Raw genomic sequence first — 21,067 nt, 5'->3', positions numbered from 1 at the left:
GATTATTGTAATATGTCAACTCTGTAACTGCCACCGGTGAGACTTAACAGGCATGGTGAAAACAAACTTGCCAAGCCTGACCTTACTTCTTTGGGAGGACAAACCAGAAGAACGTCCATGAGTAAAATAGAGCATGGGAGTAGAGGAGGGGGAGGGTTTGTGGAGAAGGCTCTCAGAGGCTGGAATTATGCCAACACGGGTGTGAAGTTGACAGAGCAGGTATAATATTTCCAGTAGGGTTTAAAAAAAAAAAAAACCTAAGAAAAATAGCCGTCTCACCAAGAACAATACATTGGGCAAGAATGATCGCGTGTGTCTAGTGCTGTGACGTGAGCTAACAGGAGATTCCTGACAGCCTCCTGGCGTGCTGGGCTGTAGAGACAGCCGCTGAGGTCAGAGCCCTGAGTCTTTATGGAGGTATAATAACATCTCACCTGACTTGCGAGGACTTTGAGAGAATCAGACTCTAGTCCCTGGATTTGAATAGTTTATTTAGGATTAAAAGCAGGAGAAAGCCAAGTGCTGAATGCACCACAGCGAGAAGAAACGTGCACGGACCTGCAAACCCAGTCTTGAGAATAAGGCAACTCGTGTGACATGGGGCATGTGTCTTATTCACAAAACATCAGGAAAATGTAAATGTAATGAGCGTTTTATATGAGAACTTACTGGAGTATTTCAATTTGCCTCTCAAGACTATTTCGATCTTCTGTGTACTCTCGGATTATTTCCAGATCCCTGCAAAACCATATTTTATGTTTGAACGAGAATTAGGTATCCAGTCCTGCCTTACACCTACCCTCCCAGACCCCCTTTCACCTTCCTCAAAGACCTGTGTCCTTGGCCACGGTCTTCTATCTCCCGGGGCTCCCACTGAGTCCCTCTGTGCCTTCAGCAGCCCCACACGCCTGCACACCACCCCCCCGCCACTTCCTGTGCGAGGTCCTGCTCTCCCTCCCAAACCCAGCTCTGCTCCTCACAGGACGTCTTGACCCTTCACCTTCTGCTAAGCCCCCTCTCCCCAGGGACTCATTGTCAGTCCCTTCAGTGCAGCGTGCTCTCTCCCCTCCGACCCTTCCCTGCTCCTTCCCTGCCTCACACAATCCTAACCCAGCTATTTTCCTCCTTCCTGGTGATTCCTTCTCCTCTCCCCACCTGGCCCTCCCTGCCTCACCCTAAACCACAGAGGAGTCCACAGGACCGGCTTTCTCCGTCTGCCATAAACCCATGCTCAGCGATTCCTGCTGCTTTATTACAAAGCCCTGGTCTCCTCCCTATAACGTCCCCTGAGAACACTAGCCACTCACCACCAGCCCCTATTCCGCCTCAGCCCCATTTCTAAGCAGACAAACCAAAGACTCTCAGGCTCTCAACTGTTATCTACAATAACCTGTCTGCTCACTCTCTTGATGATAAAGCTAAGAGGTTCCCAACTGATGATAGGAATTTAAGTTTCTTAGCCAAAAATGCTGGGCCCTTCCATTATAACCTTAAACTAGCTTTTAAATTTTTAAATTTTGTTTAACTTTTACTTTGCCATTCAAAATACTTTTTCCTGTCCAGAGGTCTGACCACTGTTCCCCAAACCAGTCTTGTATCTGTCTCTCTGTTCTTGCCTCTGCCTTGCTTACTGCCTCACCTGGAACAGCTCTGAGACTCTCTTCTCCCCTCTGAAATGGGGAGACTAAAAGTCCCTATCTCACAGGGTATTCTGTGGATCATAAGAGTTGATGCTAGGAAAGTTCTACGCACATTACCTCTGCCCCCCGCTTGACCAACACAAATCAGCTCCTCCCAAGCCAACCTCAAGCGTCTCCTCTTTAATGAAGCTCTTCACTGCTCCTGAATCAAAAGGACACTATCTACCATCACATGACAAAGGACCCAACCTGCGCCACTGCTGCTGGGATTGTTTCTGACACTGCTGAGCTCCTACGTGAACTCCATAACCCTTCAGCTTTGTAACTTTCTCCACAAATCTGAAGTTCTCACAGAGCAGAGATCACATCTTTGCTTATATATATATATATATTTATTTCACACTCATAACTCCTTCTGTAGCTCAGGAACCTGTATACAGTAAGTACTTAAATGTTTCACTGCTGACCATTACAGGACCTTAATTGTGATTAAAGTTTACAAGCAAACAAAACAAAAAGCATATTTTTCCCAAGTGTACGTTTATACACACACGCACGCACACACACACGTGTATGTATGTATTTTGTAGGCATATATATCCATATATGCATTTACATGCAAATATGTGAATGTAAATACCTTTATAAATATCCATATATATATATTCAAGTATTTATATAGGTATTTGCATATATACATAAATGCATGCCTGCGTGTGTGCACTTCAATTAGCACTGATTCCCGACACTTTAGGTATATTCTTCTGTTCCTAGTAATTCAAACATCTATTAAGCCCTGCACTCTCCAAAGCAGTCAATAATTAAACTAATTAGTATTTTTTGTAAAAAAAAATTTAAAACACAAAAATGACCAGGAAATAGGACACTGAAAGTGGTATCTTTGGAAAGCAAAGAACATACCAGCAAGGTCAATAAATAACCCTTTATGATTACGTAGCTGACTTCATTCACACAGATGGTCATCTGAATAAACATTCCAAAGTTTCATACCTTTCTGAAATGCAAAGTTTCATACCTTTCTGAATTCAGAGTCTGATCGGCATAATCACTTTTCAAAGCATCTAATTCACTCTGAAGAAAGGCTATGTTTGTCTGTGCTTCTAAAAGATCTTTCTTAACTTTCTGATTTTCCTGGAGAAAAGGAACAGCACAGGCCATTAGATTTGGGGCATCTTCCACCCAGGAGAGTCAAGTGTAGCAGAACCTCGCACCCCAAACCTGTATCTCCATAGTTCTTCAAATCTTGGTGTTCAAAGAACTAGTTACCAATTCAAGGTGATTTGAAATTATCATAAAGTATTAAAGTCGCAAAAAGCTAAATCCTTGAAGTTGTTCTCTTTTTTAATGTTTGACATTTGGTGCCAAAAAACACCAGTCAAGACATGATCATGACATATTTTAACATGTTACTGGCAAATTAACTCAGATCAAATATGTAAACATCTGTTTTACTCAATGAGAGCTATGAATCTACTGAAAATATTCTGTGGAATTAATAGTACCTATCACCAGGCAGACCGGCTAGTTTTTACAATAAATCCTATCACCTAACATCTGTAAGTTTTGTGCTTAAAATAAACTAGTGTAGTTTTAAAAATGTCTATGTTTTTCTAAAAACAGAAAACAAAAAAGCATTGGAGGCTTCTGGTGCAAAATGATGGACTGAGCACTCTTCTTTCCCTTTGGAGACCCCATTCACATGAAATGCCAAATAACATGAAATAAACCAATACAAGTTACAAGAACGCAAGAAGGGCCCCCCAACAGTCAAATGAATTAAATACATTTATGGAAGATGGAAACTGGGTGGAAATGTGCTGACAAAAGAGAAGAGAGCAGGAGCACAGGAGGTCTGGAAGAGGCATGGGGGAAGACTGTACTATAGAGCAAAGGAGGCAATTAGCCAGGCAGAACCCCCAAACAGTCAGAAATGGGGCTTAAAAACAGAGGTTAAATTTGTGTATTAAGGAACAGGGCCACCAGCCCCAGGCCATCCCCTCTAATACTCACAAAGAATAGCAGATAGAGTCGATTCCCAAGGCTGTAAGACAGGGCTTGTCTTTTTAAAGAGAACTGAATTGGTTGCCTGGGTGGCGCTGTCAGTTAAGCATCCAACTCCTGGTTTGGGCTCAAGTCCTGATCTCAGGGTCATGAGACAGAGCCCCACTCAGGCTCTGTGCTCAGCATGGAGTCTGTTTCAGATTCTCTGCCTCTCCCTCTGCCCTCACTTGCTCTCTCTCTTTCAAACAAATAAATAAAATCTTTAAAAAAAAAAAATAGAAAAAGAACCGAATGACCCCTATACGGTGCGCTGAGGCTTCTCTCTGAATATCCATAACCCACTCCTTCTGGTCATCAGGGGTCCCCCGGCCTGACAGCCAGCTTCACACACACAGCTCCTAGGAAGACACTCTCTCAGGGAGGAGGCCCCGAGGTAAACAGATCTATTTATCTAGCTGCACAGGAATCCTACACCAGCTACCTAAAATGCTCGGAAATTCCAGGATGACATATGGGTAGTGAGTTTAAAAAACTATCAGTCCAGTAAGAACAGAAATTTTGTAGACTCCAGAATTAACATTTTCAAGGAGAAAAAACAAATTCCATGCTTTGGGAAGAATTTAAAAGAAAAAAAAAAGTTGGAAGGCATCAGTGGATGATATCCTGAGGATGCCAGAGTTTCTTTTTACAAGAAACCAAAAACTCAACCAGGAAATGCAAGAAAAATAAGCAATTCTACAAGAAAGTCATGATCCAAATACAGAGCCAACTAAGAAGTGGCAGAATCTGGAACTCCAACTTGACCATGAGGCTGGGCACCTTCTCTTCTGAGTGGTGTGGGGATAATGACTGGAGAGAAAGAAACACACTTATAGCACAGCTGGCTCACTTCTGGGCTCTGCAATGAGAATATTTAGAGTCCTAATAAAGGAAATGTTCACTAGTGGCTTTAAACTTCTAGAGTCCTCCTACAAACAAAATAAAGACAACTTAATGATGATGAAAAAACAGATGCAAATGCTGACAACCTGGCAACAGAAAGACCAAAGATCGGGTCATCAAGGTGGGAAATGGGCAGAAAGAGGAACGCTGGAGGAAGAAAAGGGCAATTATAACCTCATCTCACAAAGCCAGGGACACAGACCAGAGCTGAAGTTGCAGGAATGCAGGGTTAACTATGTGAAGTGCAAGGGCCATGCCGTCATTGCTTTGAGTAAGAAATAAATAAAAGCATTCACAATAGGTGGGGTATCCTTGAGGGTAAAAGCCTGAATAACACCTTTGGTCAAAGGTACGTCAAAGGTTTCTCTAACTGCAGTACTAATTTCTCTCCATCCCCAGAACACTGATAAACAGCATGATTATGTCTAGTAATTGAAGAGGAAATGTATTTCTGTAAATGAAAGGTGATTCTTACCATTGATAAATCATAAATTTGCTTTTTTAATGCAGCCACATCTTCTTTTTGACTTACGTGTTTCGACTGTTCTTCTAGCTGAAAGAGCAAATAAAGGCTGTGCATTTACAAACTCACTTTGGATTGATTCAGTTAAGTTTATGAGTATCCTTGAATATACAGATATGGGAATTCTAAAAGTCTTCAATTTTCAACATTTTACAACTTTGTAAATCATTAAGCTACATATAATCCATGAGGATTTGAAAATTTGCTTTCAATAATTTAAGCATTTAAAAAGGGGGTTTTATCGCTTAATGAATTTCTTTCGAAACAACTGAAAAGTCCTTTTGGGAAACCATTCAACTATTAAGTGATTTAATTTTGCCCTTTCAGTTATGTTGCCTATGAGTCTGGACCTTTATATTCTCCTAGAAATTTATCTGCGCTTAACGCTTTCTATCCTGTATTATAATTATTTATGAATGCCTTACTTCTCCTACCAGAGTCTAAGATTTTTAACAGCAGAGTTAGTGTCAGATTCACCTGTTTTCTTCACAGTGACTCCAGTAAATGCTTATTAAAATAACTGAAATCAATAACATTTAAGTGTGATAGGAAGCTAGTGACATACACACACAATTCTCTATGAATATATACCGGAGCTTTGCTTTCTGGTTGACTTGTTAGTATTACCAGACTTTAAACCAGCTCAGGAGATCTCTAACATGGGCAACAAAAATGTCTTTTTGTTTCCTGACAGTCCCTGGGAACGGTGAGAATCCGTGGGTTTCCATTAACTGAGTAGTTATGCACTGACCAAAATGAATGCTGTATTTCATCAATTCTAAGTCAAAGCCTAAGTAATCTGATGCTGGATTTTCTTCATCTTACCAGATGCGTCAACTAAAGGTTTTCACACACTGAGGTCATGACTGCCACGTGGCTGACTCTGAGAAGAGCCCTTGATTTTTTCAGATGCATGCTAATTTCAGAGAAAAAAAAAAACTAGAGGGAAAAAACTAGTTCCTCAGAATCCATGGCATAGGGTAATGGCAGTCATAGCAATTTGTAAACTTTTCCAGTTTAAGCCTTTAACATTCCCTCACGTAAATCACCATCTGTTCTCTCGCAGAACAAGCCTCCCGAGCCAGCAGGAAGTCTGGTACAAGTGAGAAAGTACAAACTGGGTAGCAAGACAACTCCATGGCTTATGAGCTCTGTGACTCGAGAACTCAGTGTCCTCAGCTGTGAAAGCAGGAGACTTAACCTATCCTCAGAAAACGTTTGAGAATTAAATTTAAAAATTATGAAAAAGAGCTGAAGAAACTATAAAATCAGTAACATCTCAGCGATTATGGTTAAGCAGGACAGTCAATTATTAATCCCATTTTACAAATGAGAAACGAAATGGTAAAATAATGAAGCCAATTGTCCCAGGTACAGCGGGAAGAAAGGAGCATCGTCTCGATGAGAACTCCGGTCCCATCACTTCTGACTCTCACTGTTCAGGGCCTATGTGGTCGTCATCATATGCCTCACCGTGGCAAGAAATTTTGCATCTTTTCTGCCTAACTTGCTTCTAGCCTAAAGATGTGGGAAGACAGGAAAATAACTGAGAACCGGGGTTAGGACAATCTGTGACTCTGGCATCAACAAGGGACTAGTCCGTTCAAATTCTGCAATTCAAGTATCTTATGTCTCGTCTAATGGCCTCTGTCAATTAGAGAAAAGGTTGACAGTGATAATTTCCTAAGCAGGTTACTGGGGAGATTTTTAATAATCCCAGAGGTTTGAATTGCAATAGTCTACAAAATACAGCTAATCGTGCCTTAATCTCACTGAATATAAACATTGGAGACAGCATTAAAGGTTATCACATGAACAACCAGAGAAGCAAAGTGATGTGCCCAAAGTCACAATGCCACTTTCAAGGATGATTCTTTTTTAAGTATCTATTTTCAGTTTAGCCAAGGTATTTCCACTCATTATAGAGACGATCCACATGCAAGAGGTGGATCCAGTACCACGCAGCAGAGAGCCCGTGCCGGCCGGGAGAGCCAATGTGACGCATCTCTTCCCAAACTCTGCACTCAGTCATGTCAACTTGGTAGCTTGAAATTGTTAATGGTGAGAGCATTAACACCGTGGAAATCAGCAAATATTGCAGATTCCTCCCTGACCCCCTTCCCCCTCCAGAGCCCATTGTTAAGTAGCTACCAGCATACCACTGGGTGAAACACACCCTACTCATTAGAAACCAAACACAGCAAAGGCCAAACCCAATCAAACTTTTGCTCACATTTCAGCAAGTTCTCTCCCACCTCCTGCTGATCAGGGGTCCCCTAGATCTGGAACTTTCTGCATAGAAGAAGAGCATTTACTTCATTTAATAAATATTCACTGAATACTGACCATGTACCTTGCGGTTAGCTGGGGGCAAGGATACAGGCACACGTGACCAGTAAAGACAGAATCCCTCTGTCATGAGCAGAGCTGAACATGTGGGCATTGAGGGCACCTGAGGAAGGAAAACTAGGGTTTGATGGACAACTGTTCAAGGGGTCAGAAATATTTATTAGACCTGTGCAGAAGATAGGTTGCCCTTGAAACAGAAAAGAAAATCAGGGACCTTTAAAAATCCATCTTTCCAGGGAGCCCAGTTTGACTCTGAAATCTGATTCCAAATGCTGCTTTAATATGATTCCCAATGCCTTTAGTTGCTAATAACTTAAACACACTCATACACCAAGGCTCTTCCTAGAAGCCTCGCTGCCACAAACATACCTTTTTGAGTTTCTTTATTGTCACCTGTAGATCCCCTACTTCTGTTTCATACTGACGTCTGAGGTCACTGAGGGCTTCCTCAGCCTTACGTTTTTCCTAAAAAAAAAAAAAAGATTGTACTGATTTAAACAGTTTCTTCAAAGCCCCACAGAGCAAGAAATGTTTTGTGTCAAAGTAAGGCTGATCCCCAGTCTCCCACACAGGGAGGGCAAGAAGGGATGGCGGAAGTAAACCAAATGACTTTGGAGGTACAGCTCTTTTGGAATTGAAACCTGCGGAAGTGAAAGCCGACATGCACACATCACCTGGAGAGACGCCTCTAAGACTATTACTCATGTTGTGACAGGAGGCCAGGGCACATCTATTAACTAGTTTAAGTAGTTATTGCTGTTATTAATTAAAAGATATGGCAAGAGCCAAGGGCCCAAGTGCTTGCCTGAACCCTATCATGTCATCAGGGCCCAGGAAGGTCCGGTGGGTTTGTCTTTTCCAAGAGCTTACACCTTTACCTGAATTCAAATCACATCACCTGCAAATTTCTATGCTAAGTGCTTCCACATGGGCTGGTTCTTCTCAAATGTGTCCTGCCTGGATCAGTGAATGGCAAGGGGCACCCCAGGAGGTCAGGGGCTGCAGGTCCCAGGAGCCCAGACATCTTTAAACGTCCTTTTTCTCTTCGCAAAGTATGGAACTTTGTGCCCTATGTTTAGTATTCAAATAAATTATGTTAAAAGCCAGTGAAATTGAGTGTGCAGCTATCCCGATAGCCTACTATATACCAACAGACCTGAGCACAGGGGGACAGAGCAGGAGCAAGGCAGACAAATGTGCATGCTGGTGGGGGAAGACAGGAGGTAAAGACAATCTCAGGAAGTAATACAGGGAGAAACTGACAGGGAGATGTGACAGGAACTGAGTTAGACAGGGGTAAGGTAAGGCCTCTCTGCAGGGGAGACATGACCCCTGTCTGAACACCTGCCTGAGTTACGGGGTCTTGCGACCCACTTACTGGCTGTCTAGCTGAGACAACTTACTTGGAGCCTTCATTTCCTTATTGGATTAATGTGAGGATTATATTAAATTACCCAAGTAAATTAAATAATCCATATAAATTAAATAATCCATGTAAATTAAATATTCTATGCTTAGGAGGAAATGTGTAGGAGAAGAGTAACATCTTCACTCATGGTAACCTTTTTTAAGCACATCTCTTGACTTTATCCAGCTCTACAGGTGAGGCAGCAAATGTTGCCACTTCACAGGTGGATGAAGACGGGAAGCCTCCCAATGAGGCACTACCTCGGACAGCCTTCCTGGCATTGAAGTGGACCCTGATGTAACTAGGCAAGTCTTCTCACTAAATCCAGGGCCACAACCCTAAACAACTTTTATGGTTTAAAAATATTTTATTCAGAGCTCAATAAAGGAAATTATCACCATGTAGCTCTTTCCATTCCCAACCTGTCAAGATGCCAAGAGATCGGGTAGGGGGTCACTACAGTAACTTAGGTAGATGGTAGTGGTTCACACCAACTCATCACAAACTTCCAGGAAAGTGAAAGGGAGGGAAGCTTTCCCAAATCATTCTATGAGACCAGCACTGGCCTGATTACAAAAACCTAACACATTAAGAGAAAACCACAAACCAGTATCTTTTATGAGTATGGATGCAAAAATAATAAACAAAATTTAGCAAAATGAATTCAACAAGATTCAAAAATGAAAATACATCATAAATAAATGAGGTTTATCCCCAGAGTACAAGTGTATTTTAATACTTGAAAATCAATGTAATTCACCACATTGATGTTCTAAAAAAGAAAAAAGCCATGGTCATTTCAAAAGATACAGAAAAACATCTGATGAAATCCAACATTCCATTCCTAATTAAAGCAACTCTTAGCCAACCAGGAACATGCGCAAAATTCAATAAAGGGCTTCTATGAACAGCATGCCATCAACATCATACTTCTTGTTGAGAGAGAAATTACAGACGAGGATGTCTGCTCTCCCTTTTCTTGTTCTAACCAGTGCAATAAGGAGAGAAAAATAAAGTGATCATTCACGCCAGAAAGAGAGAAGTAAAGCTGTTCTTTATTCATAGATTACATACCATTTACCTAGAAAATCTGATGGAATCTACCACAAAAGCTGCTGAGTGTGAACAGTGTAAACAAATAAGATAGGGCATAAGATCTATATGTAAAAATCAAGTGTATTTCTATATATTCACAATGGACAACCAGAAATTGAAAGTTTTAACAACACTGTTTAGAGTAGCATTAAAATATCAAATAGTTAGGAAGAATCTGAGGAAAGATTTATAAGATCTTTATGTTGTATACTACAGAACATTGCTAAGAGAAATTAAAGAAGACCTAAATAAATGGAGAATACACCCAGTTTATGGATCAAATTATTCATTACTGTTAAGATGCCACTTCTCCCCAAATTGATCTATAAATGCAATGAAACCAAATCAACCCCCCAGAATGTTTGGGTTTTTGTTTTTTTGTTTTTGTTTTTAAGAAACTGACAAGCTGAATCTATGGAAATTAAAGGATCTAAAATAGCCAAGACAATTTTGAAAAACAACAAAGTTCTTTCAACCTAAATGTGAGACAGGAGTCCATCAAAATCCTAAAGGAGAACACAACAGCAACCTCTTCGACCTCAGCGGCAGCAACTTCTTCACAGAAACATCGCCAAAGGCAAGGGAAGCAAGGGCAAAAATGAACTACTGGGACTTCATCAGGATAAAAAGCTTTTGCACAGCAAAGGAAACAGTCAACAAAACCAAAAGACAACCAACAGAATGGGAGAAGATATTTGCAAATGACATATCAGATAAAGGGCTAGTATCCAAAATCTATAAAGAACTTATCAAATTCAACGCCCAAAGAACAAATAATCCAATCAAGAAATAGGCAGAAGACACGAACAGACATTTCTGCAAAGAAGACATCCAAATGGCCAACAGACACACGAAAAAGTGCTCAACTTCACTCGGCATCAGGGAAATCCAAATCAAAACCTCAATGAGATACCACCTCACACCCGTCAGAATGGCTAAAATTAACAAGTCAGGAAACAACAGATGTTGGCGAGGATGCAGAGAAAGGGGAACCCTCCTACACCGTTGGTGGGAATGCAAGCTGGTGCAGCCACTCTGGAAAACAGTATGGAGGTTCCTCAAACAGTTGAAAATAGAGCTACCCTATGATCCAGCAATTGCACTACTGGGTATTTACCCCAAAGATACAAATGTAGTGATCTGAAGGGGTACGTGCACTCCGATGTTTACAGCAGCAACGTCCACGATAGCCAAACTATGGAAGAGCCAAGATGTCCATCGACAGAAAAATGGATAAAGAAGATGTGGTCTATATATACAATGGAATATTATGCAGCCATCAAAAGGAATGAAATCTTGCCATTTGCAACGATGTGGATGGAACTGGAGGGTGTTATGCTGAGCGAAATAAGTCAATCAGAGAAAGACATGTATCATATGACCTCACTGATATGAGGAATTCTTAATCTCAGGAAACAAACTGAGGGTTGCTGGAGTGGTGGGGGGTGGGAGGGACGGGGTGGCTGGGTGATAGACATTGGGGAGGGTATGTGCTATGGTGAGTGCTGTGAAGTGTGCAAGACTGTTGAATCACAGATCTGTACCTCTGAAGCAAATAATGCATTATATGTTAAAAGAAAAAAGGAAAGAAGAAGACAGCAGGAGGGGAAGAATGAAGGGGGGGAAATCGGAGGAGGGAGACGAACCATGAGAGATGATGGACTCTGAGAAACAAACTGAGGGTTCTAGAAGGGAGGGGGTAGGGGGATGTGTTAGCCTGGTGATGGGTACTAAAGAGGGCACATATTGAATGGAGCACTGGGTGTTATACGCAAACAATGAATCACGGAACACTACATCAAAAACTAATGATGTAATGTAATGTATGGTGATTAACATAATAAAATTTTTAAAAAAGAAAAACAACAAAGTTGAACTAATATTACGTGATTTCAAGACTTATTATAAAACAATAGTCACCAAAACAATGTAATATTGGCATAAAGTAATCAATGGAACAAACCAGAGAGCCCAGAAATAAAGCCACACAAATACAGTAAACCAATTTGGGACAAAGTGCAAAGGCAATTCAATGGAGAACAAACAGTCTTTTCAACAAACAGTGCTAGAACAACTGGATATCCGCTTGCAAAATAATATGAACTTCGATCCATATCTTGCAAAAATGGATCCTAAATGTAAAATCTAAAACAAATAAAACTTACAGAAGGAAACAGCAGAAAAATCTTTGTGACCTTGGATTAGGCAAAGATTCCTTAGATGCCAAAAAGCCTGATCCATTAAAGAAAAATTGACAAATTGGACTTCATCAAAATGAAAACTTTCTACTCTTCAAAATACACTGTTAGGAGACTGAAAAGACAAGTCACAGTGTGGAAGAGAATTTTAAAAACAGAATATATAAAGAGCTCTCAAAACTCCCTAACAGGGGCGCCTGGGTGGCGTAGTCGATTAAGCATCTGACTCTTGGTTTTGGCTCAGGTCATGATCTCAAGGTCGTCAGGCTCTGTGTGGAGTTGGCTTGAGATTCTCTCCCCTCTCCCTTTGTCCCTCTTGCTCAATTGCTCAATTGCGTGCGCGCTCTCTCTCTAAAATAAATAAATCAATCTTAAAAAAACCTGTATTTAAAACAAAACAAACAAAAAAAAACCCTTCCATAACAAGAAAACTACCTAATTTTTAAAGTGAACAAAAGATGTTAACAGATATTTCACCAAAGAAGATACCCAGTGGTTTCCTAGCAAGGAGGGCAGAGGAGGGAGGAAGGGAGGCATGTGGAAGGGGCCTGAGGAAACCTAGACGGTGGACTGATCCACCCATGGTGTTGGCTGTGGTGGGGGTTTCACGGTGCACGGGTCCACCCAGCGTTACCATCTTCGATACTGTAAACCTGTGCAGCTCCTTGAATGTCAATTCTACTTCACACCTAAAATACTTACCCGGAGCAATGGAGTAACACTGTAGGTACAACAGGAGTCAAGGTCAGGAAGAGCTGAATAAGGCCAGAGGACTGCGAGGGAGCATTAAGGGGAGATTTTCTCTGCGCTTGGCGGAGTTGGGGAACACGGGAAGGAGGGGCAAAGAAAACAGATGGAGCGAAGGAAGAGGGACGATCATGCCGGACCAGTGCTGCGCAGCCAAGAGTCGCAGGGAGCCGAGCAGAGCCAGATGTTATAACGAGCCGCACGTGAAGTTACAAGGGGAGGGGGCCCCGGTCAGGGCTCCAACACCAACCACAGGCCTGCTCCTCATGTACTTGGTCGGAAGAAGTGGTGGGACTGATGGCAGCAGAGCACGTGTGCCTGGTAAGTGTACGACGAAGGAAGGAGCGCACAGATTAAATGGATGGAGAGGGGAAAAGGGCAGAAAAGAGTCTATGATATTCCTGTTTCTCGACTACAACAAATGGAGTGCTCACAGGAGAATGGGCTCTCCACTGCACTAACGCAGGCCCATGGACTCCGAGCCACTCACTCTGTTGAATATGACCTCCAAACAGTTACTAAACTGGTCATTAAGAGGTAAGACGACAAAGAGACCCGAAGTCATATATGTAACAAAGCGGTCTGAGGCAAAGGATCTGGAAGGACACGAAGCACGAAGAGCAACAGAAAAGAGCAAGCCGGCCACAGCCATGGTGCCAGGCACTCATACACATCACCAGGCTGGACCTCCGTGAAGCAGGTTGGTGGCATTACCCCATTCTAAAAATGGTACCACAAAGGTCAGAGGTCCGGTTATTTTCCCAGGACCACCTGCCCAGGCAAAGGCAGAGCCAGGAAGCACACTAAAGGCCTATCAGATGTCAATGCTCGGGCCCTTCTCACTCCATCCTGCTGCCTCTCAGACGCAACAGGACAAATGAATAGAAAACGTCCACCCCAACATTAGCCTTCACCCAGCTATAGTTTATAAGGAAAATAGACAAGTATTGCTTCTACAGAAATCATTGAAGGTAACAACTTTCAACCGTAAGAGTTCCTTCAGTGATGAATAAAGTACATTCCATTATAAAACACTGAAGTTCACAGAGAGAATTTTAATTTCCCGGCAATCTAGAAATTTAAAGTTGGCAGTGGACATGGTCAGGGAGACTGTGGCATAAAAGCTGAGCCACCCTCCTCTACCCAAGGGGGGCTCTGCCTTCCTCCTCGGGCCTCAGCTCCCATGGCACCCCCACAAAGAGGCCCCTGACCTCCCGACCTCTTCTCCCCACGGCTGTCGACCACACTTGCTCTTCACTCATAGCTACTGAAATTATCTACTTTATTTGATTATTTATTATCTCTCTCCTTAATCTCCCCCCGAAACCACAACCACCAAAAATGCCCTCATTGAGAGCCCCTGCCCAGTGGCCGGTCTGTAAAAGGCACTCCATCAGGATTCGCAGAAAGAATGGGCCAATCCCACAAACTCACATCTTTCCGCGTCTTGTGTTCTGCTGCCTGAATCCTCTGATCCATCTCCTCCTCCAGCTCACTCAACTGCAGGGCTGCCTTGTCCTGGGCTCTGAAATGTAAGAGGACGCACACCTTTTCACTGCAGAGACAGCTTCAACCTCATCTATTTCAAGCCCTATTTTACAGATGAGGAGAAACACACCATTTAAAATAATAGTCCCTGTTCCTTCCACATAATAAGACAGGATTGGCACTTTGACCATTTGGCTGTAAAATAACATTAAAACTAGATATTTAGTAAATGGTATAAATTAGACAAAATAGTATTAAACTAGATTGTGGCAAAGAACAGCTAAAGATATCAAAATCACTGGGAAGCTCTCAATAAATTCTGAAAATCCTTTTTGCTCCCATGACTGAGCGACAATCCTGGACAAAAAAAAAAAAAAAAAAAGAACCCCATGGCAAACAGATCTTTAGATAGAATTCCGAAATGTTATCATACAAAACACACAATGTTATATGCTACAGTTAGAAAGGGGGGAAAGAAATCTCAAAAATTATTTCTAATCAGTTCCCTAAAGTTCTAGAATAAAAATACAGTATTTACATTGTAGAAAAATTCTGTTTCTTTTACTAATGTCATCCCTAAATCACCTCTCTATAGAGGCAGAGCACACTGATTTGCCAAAAAGTTAGAAATGGGAACGTTTCATTGAGGAGAGTTCTGGGATAGTTTTCCTGAGCAATTGGCTAGTATAGAGACATCTGTCACTTTACAATGGTGGAGGCTGCAGATTAAACCCTAAAAAAAGTATTTTTAGTATTTTTTTTGTTCTCTCTCTGCTGTACATCTATCTAAATTTTCTCATACATACGTCTTGCCTATTCAACTAGATGACAAGAGACTTGAAAGCAGCCACCACGGGATTTGGAGGGTCAATGACACACTGCCAATAAAAAGTAGAGAACAGGACCTAAACAGAAGACCTCCTGTCTTCCGATTTGATGGCTTCTGAGACACCATCTTATCTCCTGCTTTCTACTTGCTGACTCCCTTGTAACAGTCTGTGCATGCATTACTTTAATTCCTATATAAAGTTCCAAATGAGTCCTGAGGGGTGGGGAGAAGGCTCCAAAATAAAATTTTGAGTGACTTACTACTATTTTCCGCTTGTGTTTTCTTCATCCTTACCTGACAGCCTGCCCGAAGGGATGTCAACCTCGTTTGGAAAGTTAGCTATTTCTGGTTCATTTATAAGCACTTGCTATCTGAAATCTAGGAATTACATATCTCCACAGCAAGTTTGTTTTGTTGGTCTACTCTGGGACTGTAAAATAGCCAAGTCCGTTCTCTCCCTATGACCATTTTTCCGACCGCTCCTTCATGACATCCAGGACTGTTCCTGAATGTGTTCTTCCTGCCTTCCTCACTCCTGAACAATGGTTTTTTGTTTTGTTTTGTTTTGTTTTTTTTGGTAAGTCAGGGTAGTCTATGATGCCACCATGTTTGCCCCAGCAACTCCTAACCCCTAGTGAAATGTCTGGTGCGAGGAAGACTGTCCACTCTAACCCAATCCAGACATTCGGACCATCCTTCAGGTGCAAGCACAGAGCGAAAAGCTAGAGACCCACCCCCATCCAAAATCCCAGGTGAGGGTGGATGGTCCTCCGCTAAGAACATAAGAGAACTTCACAGTCATCACGGAAGCACGTCAGCGAGGTCTCTGACAGCTGGGACAGAGCCTGACTTTGGCTCCCACCCTGACCACAAAGCAGCAGGAAGGAGACAAGCAGGGCATGGCTCAGTACAGGTAACACACTCACTCCACGGGGGTGCACAGCAGCTTGGCTGGTGATGAGAACATGGGGAATGCCATTCTTTTTTCCCTTGTGGGTTTACATGGTACTATCCTTAAAGGTCACATGTATATGTGTGTGTGTGGGTGTGTGTGTGTGTATGGAAGTTTGTCTGTTTTAACAGGTATTCCTGGACACTTCAAAAACGCAACATGTGTGTCTGTGAATCACCCCCAGTTTACAGAATTTGGAGTTCATAGGACCCTACTATCCTACTGAAAGCCCCTAGCAGACAAACTTGAAGGAAAATTTCAGAGTCGGGAACTGAAAATGTTCTTAAGAAACTCCCTGTGAATAGCTCCACTCTTGCATGACTCCAGAACTATAAAAAGTCCTATGAAGCATCGTTTTAAAACACTCCTATATTTTAATTCCCTTCACTTAAACTCCAAAAGGTTAACTAGATAGTCTGATCATCATTTGGAAGGAAAGAATAAAGAGAGGAGTACCCTCTCCCCTCCCCCTTGCAGATGGGGTGCATCCTATCAAAGGGGCCTTCACAAGTTCTGGGTAGAGACCAGCAGGATGCACCACACATTCAGAGATCTGGTGAAACAGATGGCAGCGAGAAGCATCTTTGGGGCAGAACAGCCGGGAATTACAGCAAACAAAACGCTCTCTTTCCCACTAATGCCGAAGGACTGTGGTCCTTCCGGGGAGCAAAAAGGCTGATGTTTGGACTGTAACACATGTAAACTCTTCCTCTGCACTGGGCTGCTGGTAAAGCCAGTAAGATATCGATGTGAACCAGCCATGGCTTATACAAACCGTATGACAGTACAGGTTTCAAGCTTTTTGGCTTCCAGTTCAGGCTGGGTGAGGAAGGCCAGAGACAGGAAGGCCCACCACTGAGCACCCACCATGTGGTTGGTCTGGTGCGGGGGTTTCCACCCAGCACATCATCTCCTGTGCCTCCACACCCTGAGAACGTGAATATTTACAGTCTCATTCTGCAGATACAGAAACCTGCCCGAAGTCACACACCTGTCCGTCACAAGGCCAGGCTTCAAGTACAGTCCTGTCCACCTCTCTGGAAAAGAAGTTTCCTGTATGTTTCAAGTGGCTGGATATAAGATAACAAACCTCTTTGAACTGTTCTGTAGGGAATCACTGGTCTTGAAAAGTTTATAGGATAGGATCACAGTGACCTACTGATGGACTGCTGGCTGCCCCTACAGAGTACTGCCCGACTCAGCTTTTTTCATGCTGGTTCAGTTTAGGAAGCTCCAGATGCCCGAGGTTCGGGAAGTCCATCCACATCATAACATGATCGTGCAGTTCAGTCCACGTGCCACCTGGACACAGAGCCAGTTGAAGTAACCCACGTGCCACTGAGAAAGGAAGGGCTTCGGGCACCCGGGTGGCTCAGTCGGTTAAGCATCCAACTCTTGATTTCAGCTCAGGTCATGATCTCAGGGTCATGAGATCGAGCCCCGTGTTGGACTCCATGCTCGCATATGAGCCTGCTTAAGATTCTCTCTCCCTCTGTCCCTCCCCTCACCCCCACTCAACTCACATTCTCTCTCTCTCTCTAAAAAAAAAAAAAAAGAAAGACAGGAAGGGCTTCAATACCTCTTCACTGCAATGGCCAGGTTTTCCATTTCTGTGCTCTGCAGTTTGATCTCGCGGATAAAGTTCCTTATAACGTGTTCATACGGCTGAATTAGTCTTGGCTCCACAAGGTTGATGTTTAGATACAAGGTACTAACTTGCTCTTTTCTGCCAAGAAAACAAAAACAAAAAAACCCCTAAAATTAAAAGCTAAATTAAACCAAGTAAAAAATAAAAAGGCAAATTTTCAGAATACTTTTAGGAATGAGACATATAAGAATGAAGAAAAGAGAAAACAATACTAGAAGGACCAGAAGCAGTCAGAGATGCTGTGGCATTATTCTCTGTATTATTTTTAAAATGTAACAGCAAGTTTATTTTTTCCCAGATTTATTGAGGCATTACTGATAAATAAAAACTGTATATATTTAGGTTTCCAAGTCATGATTTAGTGTTAGAAGATGTAGACTGGTGAGGGAAGAGAAATGCATAGGGAGGGATTGACAGGTAGGGGCATTCTTTGTTATTACTGTAGGATTTTTTTAAAAGAAAGGTAAATAGGGGGCATCTGGTTGGCTCAGTCAGTACAAGAGTTCCAGCTGCACTTTGGACATGGAGAGAAAGAGAAAGAAAGGAAGGAAGGAAGGAAGGAAGGAAGGAAGGAAGGAAGGAAAGAAAGAAAGAAAAAGAAAAGAGAAGAAAGAAAAGAGAAGAAAGAAAGTAGAAATAGAAATAGAAATAGAAAATGAAAAAAGAAAGGTAACAAGACGTACAGAAAAACATTAGGTAACCATTAAACTGATGAATAACATGTTCCACCAATCCTTAATAAGACATATTTCAGCCTTTGATCATAAGAGTGAATGTACCTATTATTTTATAGTCAAAAATTACTTCATATAAATTCACATTTATATGTGACAATCCTCATACTTGTCATTATTAACTTTTATTAAAAGACATATATTCCAGAGTCGTTTCAAAAGAAAAACTGGGCAGCTGAGCTCCTGGAGGACAAAGGTGTGAGTCAGTGGGGTTAGCAGTACTACCGACTCAAGTTCAGCGGCTGACACGCTAAGTGTACAGAGAGGAGACTCTGTGAAGACATGGGAAGGTAGCCATCGAAAAGCCAAGGAGACAGGCCTCATTAAGAACCAACTCCGCGGGTGCCTTGACCTGAGACTTCTGGCCTCAGAACTGTATGAAAATAAATTTCAGTTGTTTAAGCCACCAGTCTGGTATTTGTTACTAGAAATTCCTAGGCAACCACAGCAAACAATAAAAGGCCCAATGTCCCACAGTGACTGAGTGACAGAGCTGAGATTCCACCCCACTCTGATGTCACAGACCACATGATCCGCCATAACATTATTTTGCTCCCCAATTGTGTTAAAGCATCTGAACCGTGGCAGAAGAAATGGGATTCAAAATTAATTCACAGAACTATGAAACACTGCAAAATGTGAGGTATATATTAATCTAGAGGCTTAGTTAGGCATGGCCTCAAGGTGTGTCCATGAGCTATAAACTCCCCCAGGTTTGCGCTTAAAAATAAACTGCTCAGTCTGTGCAGAGGCCAATTATGATTGAAAAGAACTGCTCAAGTGAAATATTATTAATAAAGCTGCAGGATTAAGTCACTTTATTTGATATAAGACGCAGGAAGTGGCCACCATCCTTCCCATCAGAGCTGAGTACAAACACTAGTCGCAAGAGTGAGCCGTATTTACTAGAGCAATAAACAAAACAAAACAAAACTACTCTTAGATTGTCCCATGCAACTTCAATGCATAACAGGATCATTAATTTCTTTGCCTTTCGTCAGTTACTGATCACCAGCAGGATACAAAACATAAAAACTTTCTCCTTTACAGGAACCTGCCTGTCAGAGATGGCCATTAAGATACTGTCATCTAGAGTCCTTGCTTATTGGCCAACAGCACAATAAAATGCTCACAAGTAGAGATCAGCAGCTTTCCTGACTTTCTGCAAATTTCAAAAATAAGAAAGAAACAATGATTTGTAAATTTTTTTGCTGGTCTTGACATTATAAAGAATTTCAGAAATGGTTTACAGTGCAATATACAAACAAATAAATTATGGAAAATATCTGCATTAGCAGAAAATATGTGATATGGTTAACCACTGTGCTACAGGCTAGCTGAATAGTCATCTATCCTGCCTCTTATTACAGGGCACACAGGGAGAAATGACTTCCAGGAACTGCAGGCAGGAAGACTAGAGTCATGTGACTAGTTCTGGTCAATGGAACGGGAACAGAAATGCTGTGTTGGCCACTTCCACGCTTGTCCCCAAAAATCCTTTGTAAGATCCTCAGCTTCTATTCATTCGTATTCTCCCTCTGTCTCTCTCTTTCTCTGTCTCTCTCTCTCTCAGCATCTCTCCCTCCAACCCCCTTCCCTCTCTCTCTTCCTGCTCCTTCCCTACCTCCCTCCATCTCTCTTCCTCATCCCCACACCTGAAGTGAAGAACTCCAATATGGCGAAGCCATGGGATAGAATGCGCTTGGCTTCCTGAATCACCACACTGAGCTTAACTGCTCAGCGGGCCGCCTGACCACTTCAATCTGAATGACACACAAGAAAAATGTTTGTATTTTGTAAAGCCACTAGGACTTGGAACTTTGTTACAGTCAGTTTGAACTTAAAAGGTTGGCATAAAGTTTCCTATTTTTTTTTATTATCCTCATCCAGATTAAATTACTTCCTCATCTTTTTCCTTGATAGCTTTATATTAACTATGTAAAAGTTTCTACGACCAGGGTAAGTCTTTAGCACCACCACCCACTCTCTCTCAACAGAACAAAAGACTACTGCGAAACATCATATACTGAGGCAGACACTTATTAAGCACCTTACATATGTAGTCCAGGCAGTGATCCACCAGTTACATGTACTATTCACTTAATCCTCATAGCAACTCTATAAAGAAGTTATCACCAGTATCCTGTTTACCAAAGAGGAAACTGAGGCAGAGATAGCTAAGTACTGTCCTGGTAGCAGAGCCAGGATTCCAACTCAGCCTATCTGGCTCCAGAGTCCAGCTGCCCATGGAAGAACTAGCTCTTCGGGCCAAAAGTAAATGCTGAACTGGTCTTTATGGGCCCCAAGGGTGTGTCTCCAATTAAGAAAACTTAACATATCAAGATTTTTTAAAAATTGCTTTGGAGGAGGCTATGCATTATTGCTGCAAGGACTGTCCACATTATAAAGAGTCTCCCTTAAAGAATGATGGCATGATGAAGATTAAAATGAGACAATCTTATAAAATTTGGTTTACTTACAGCTATTTCGGG

At 42.0% G+C, this 21,067-nt stretch overlaps 1 protein-coding gene across 2 annotated transcripts in view; it reads right to left on the bottom strand.

Moving 5' to 3' along the window:
• Nucleotides 1-21,067, bottom strand: part of RASEF (RAS and EF-hand domain containing) — a 90,234-nt gene that overhangs the window by 25,988 nt on the left and 43,179 nt on the right. Inside the window, exons 2-7 of one of the 2 annotated variants that reach the window (XM_027616823.2) lie at nucleotides 17,773-17,919; nucleotides 14,359-14,449; nucleotides 7,846-7,941; nucleotides 5,080-5,157; nucleotides 2,677-2,792; nucleotides 670-738 (exon numbers count right to left, since the gene is read on the bottom strand). In XM_027616823.2, coding sequence (XP_027472624.1) covers nucleotides 670-738; nucleotides 2,677-2,792; nucleotides 5,080-5,157; nucleotides 7,846-7,941; nucleotides 14,359-14,449; nucleotides 17,773-17,919 — 597 coding nt within the window. The remainder of the gene's footprint in view (nucleotides 1-669; nucleotides 739-2,676; nucleotides 2,793-5,079; nucleotides 5,158-7,845; nucleotides 7,942-14,358; nucleotides 14,450-17,772; nucleotides 17,920-21,067) is intronic. The other variant, XM_027616824.2, reaches the window with a different exon arrangement.

The sequence above is a fragment of the Zalophus californianus genome, chromosome 13, assembly GCF_009762305.2.
Source record: "Zalophus californianus isolate mZalCal1 chromosome 13, mZalCal1.pri.v2, whole genome shotgun sequence".
Classification (NCBI taxonomy): domain Eukaryota; kingdom Metazoa; phylum Chordata; class Mammalia; order Carnivora; family Otariidae; genus Zalophus; species Zalophus californianus.
Note: the sequence above shows the minus strand (reverse complement) of the source record. Positions and strands in the feature narration are given on the sequence as shown.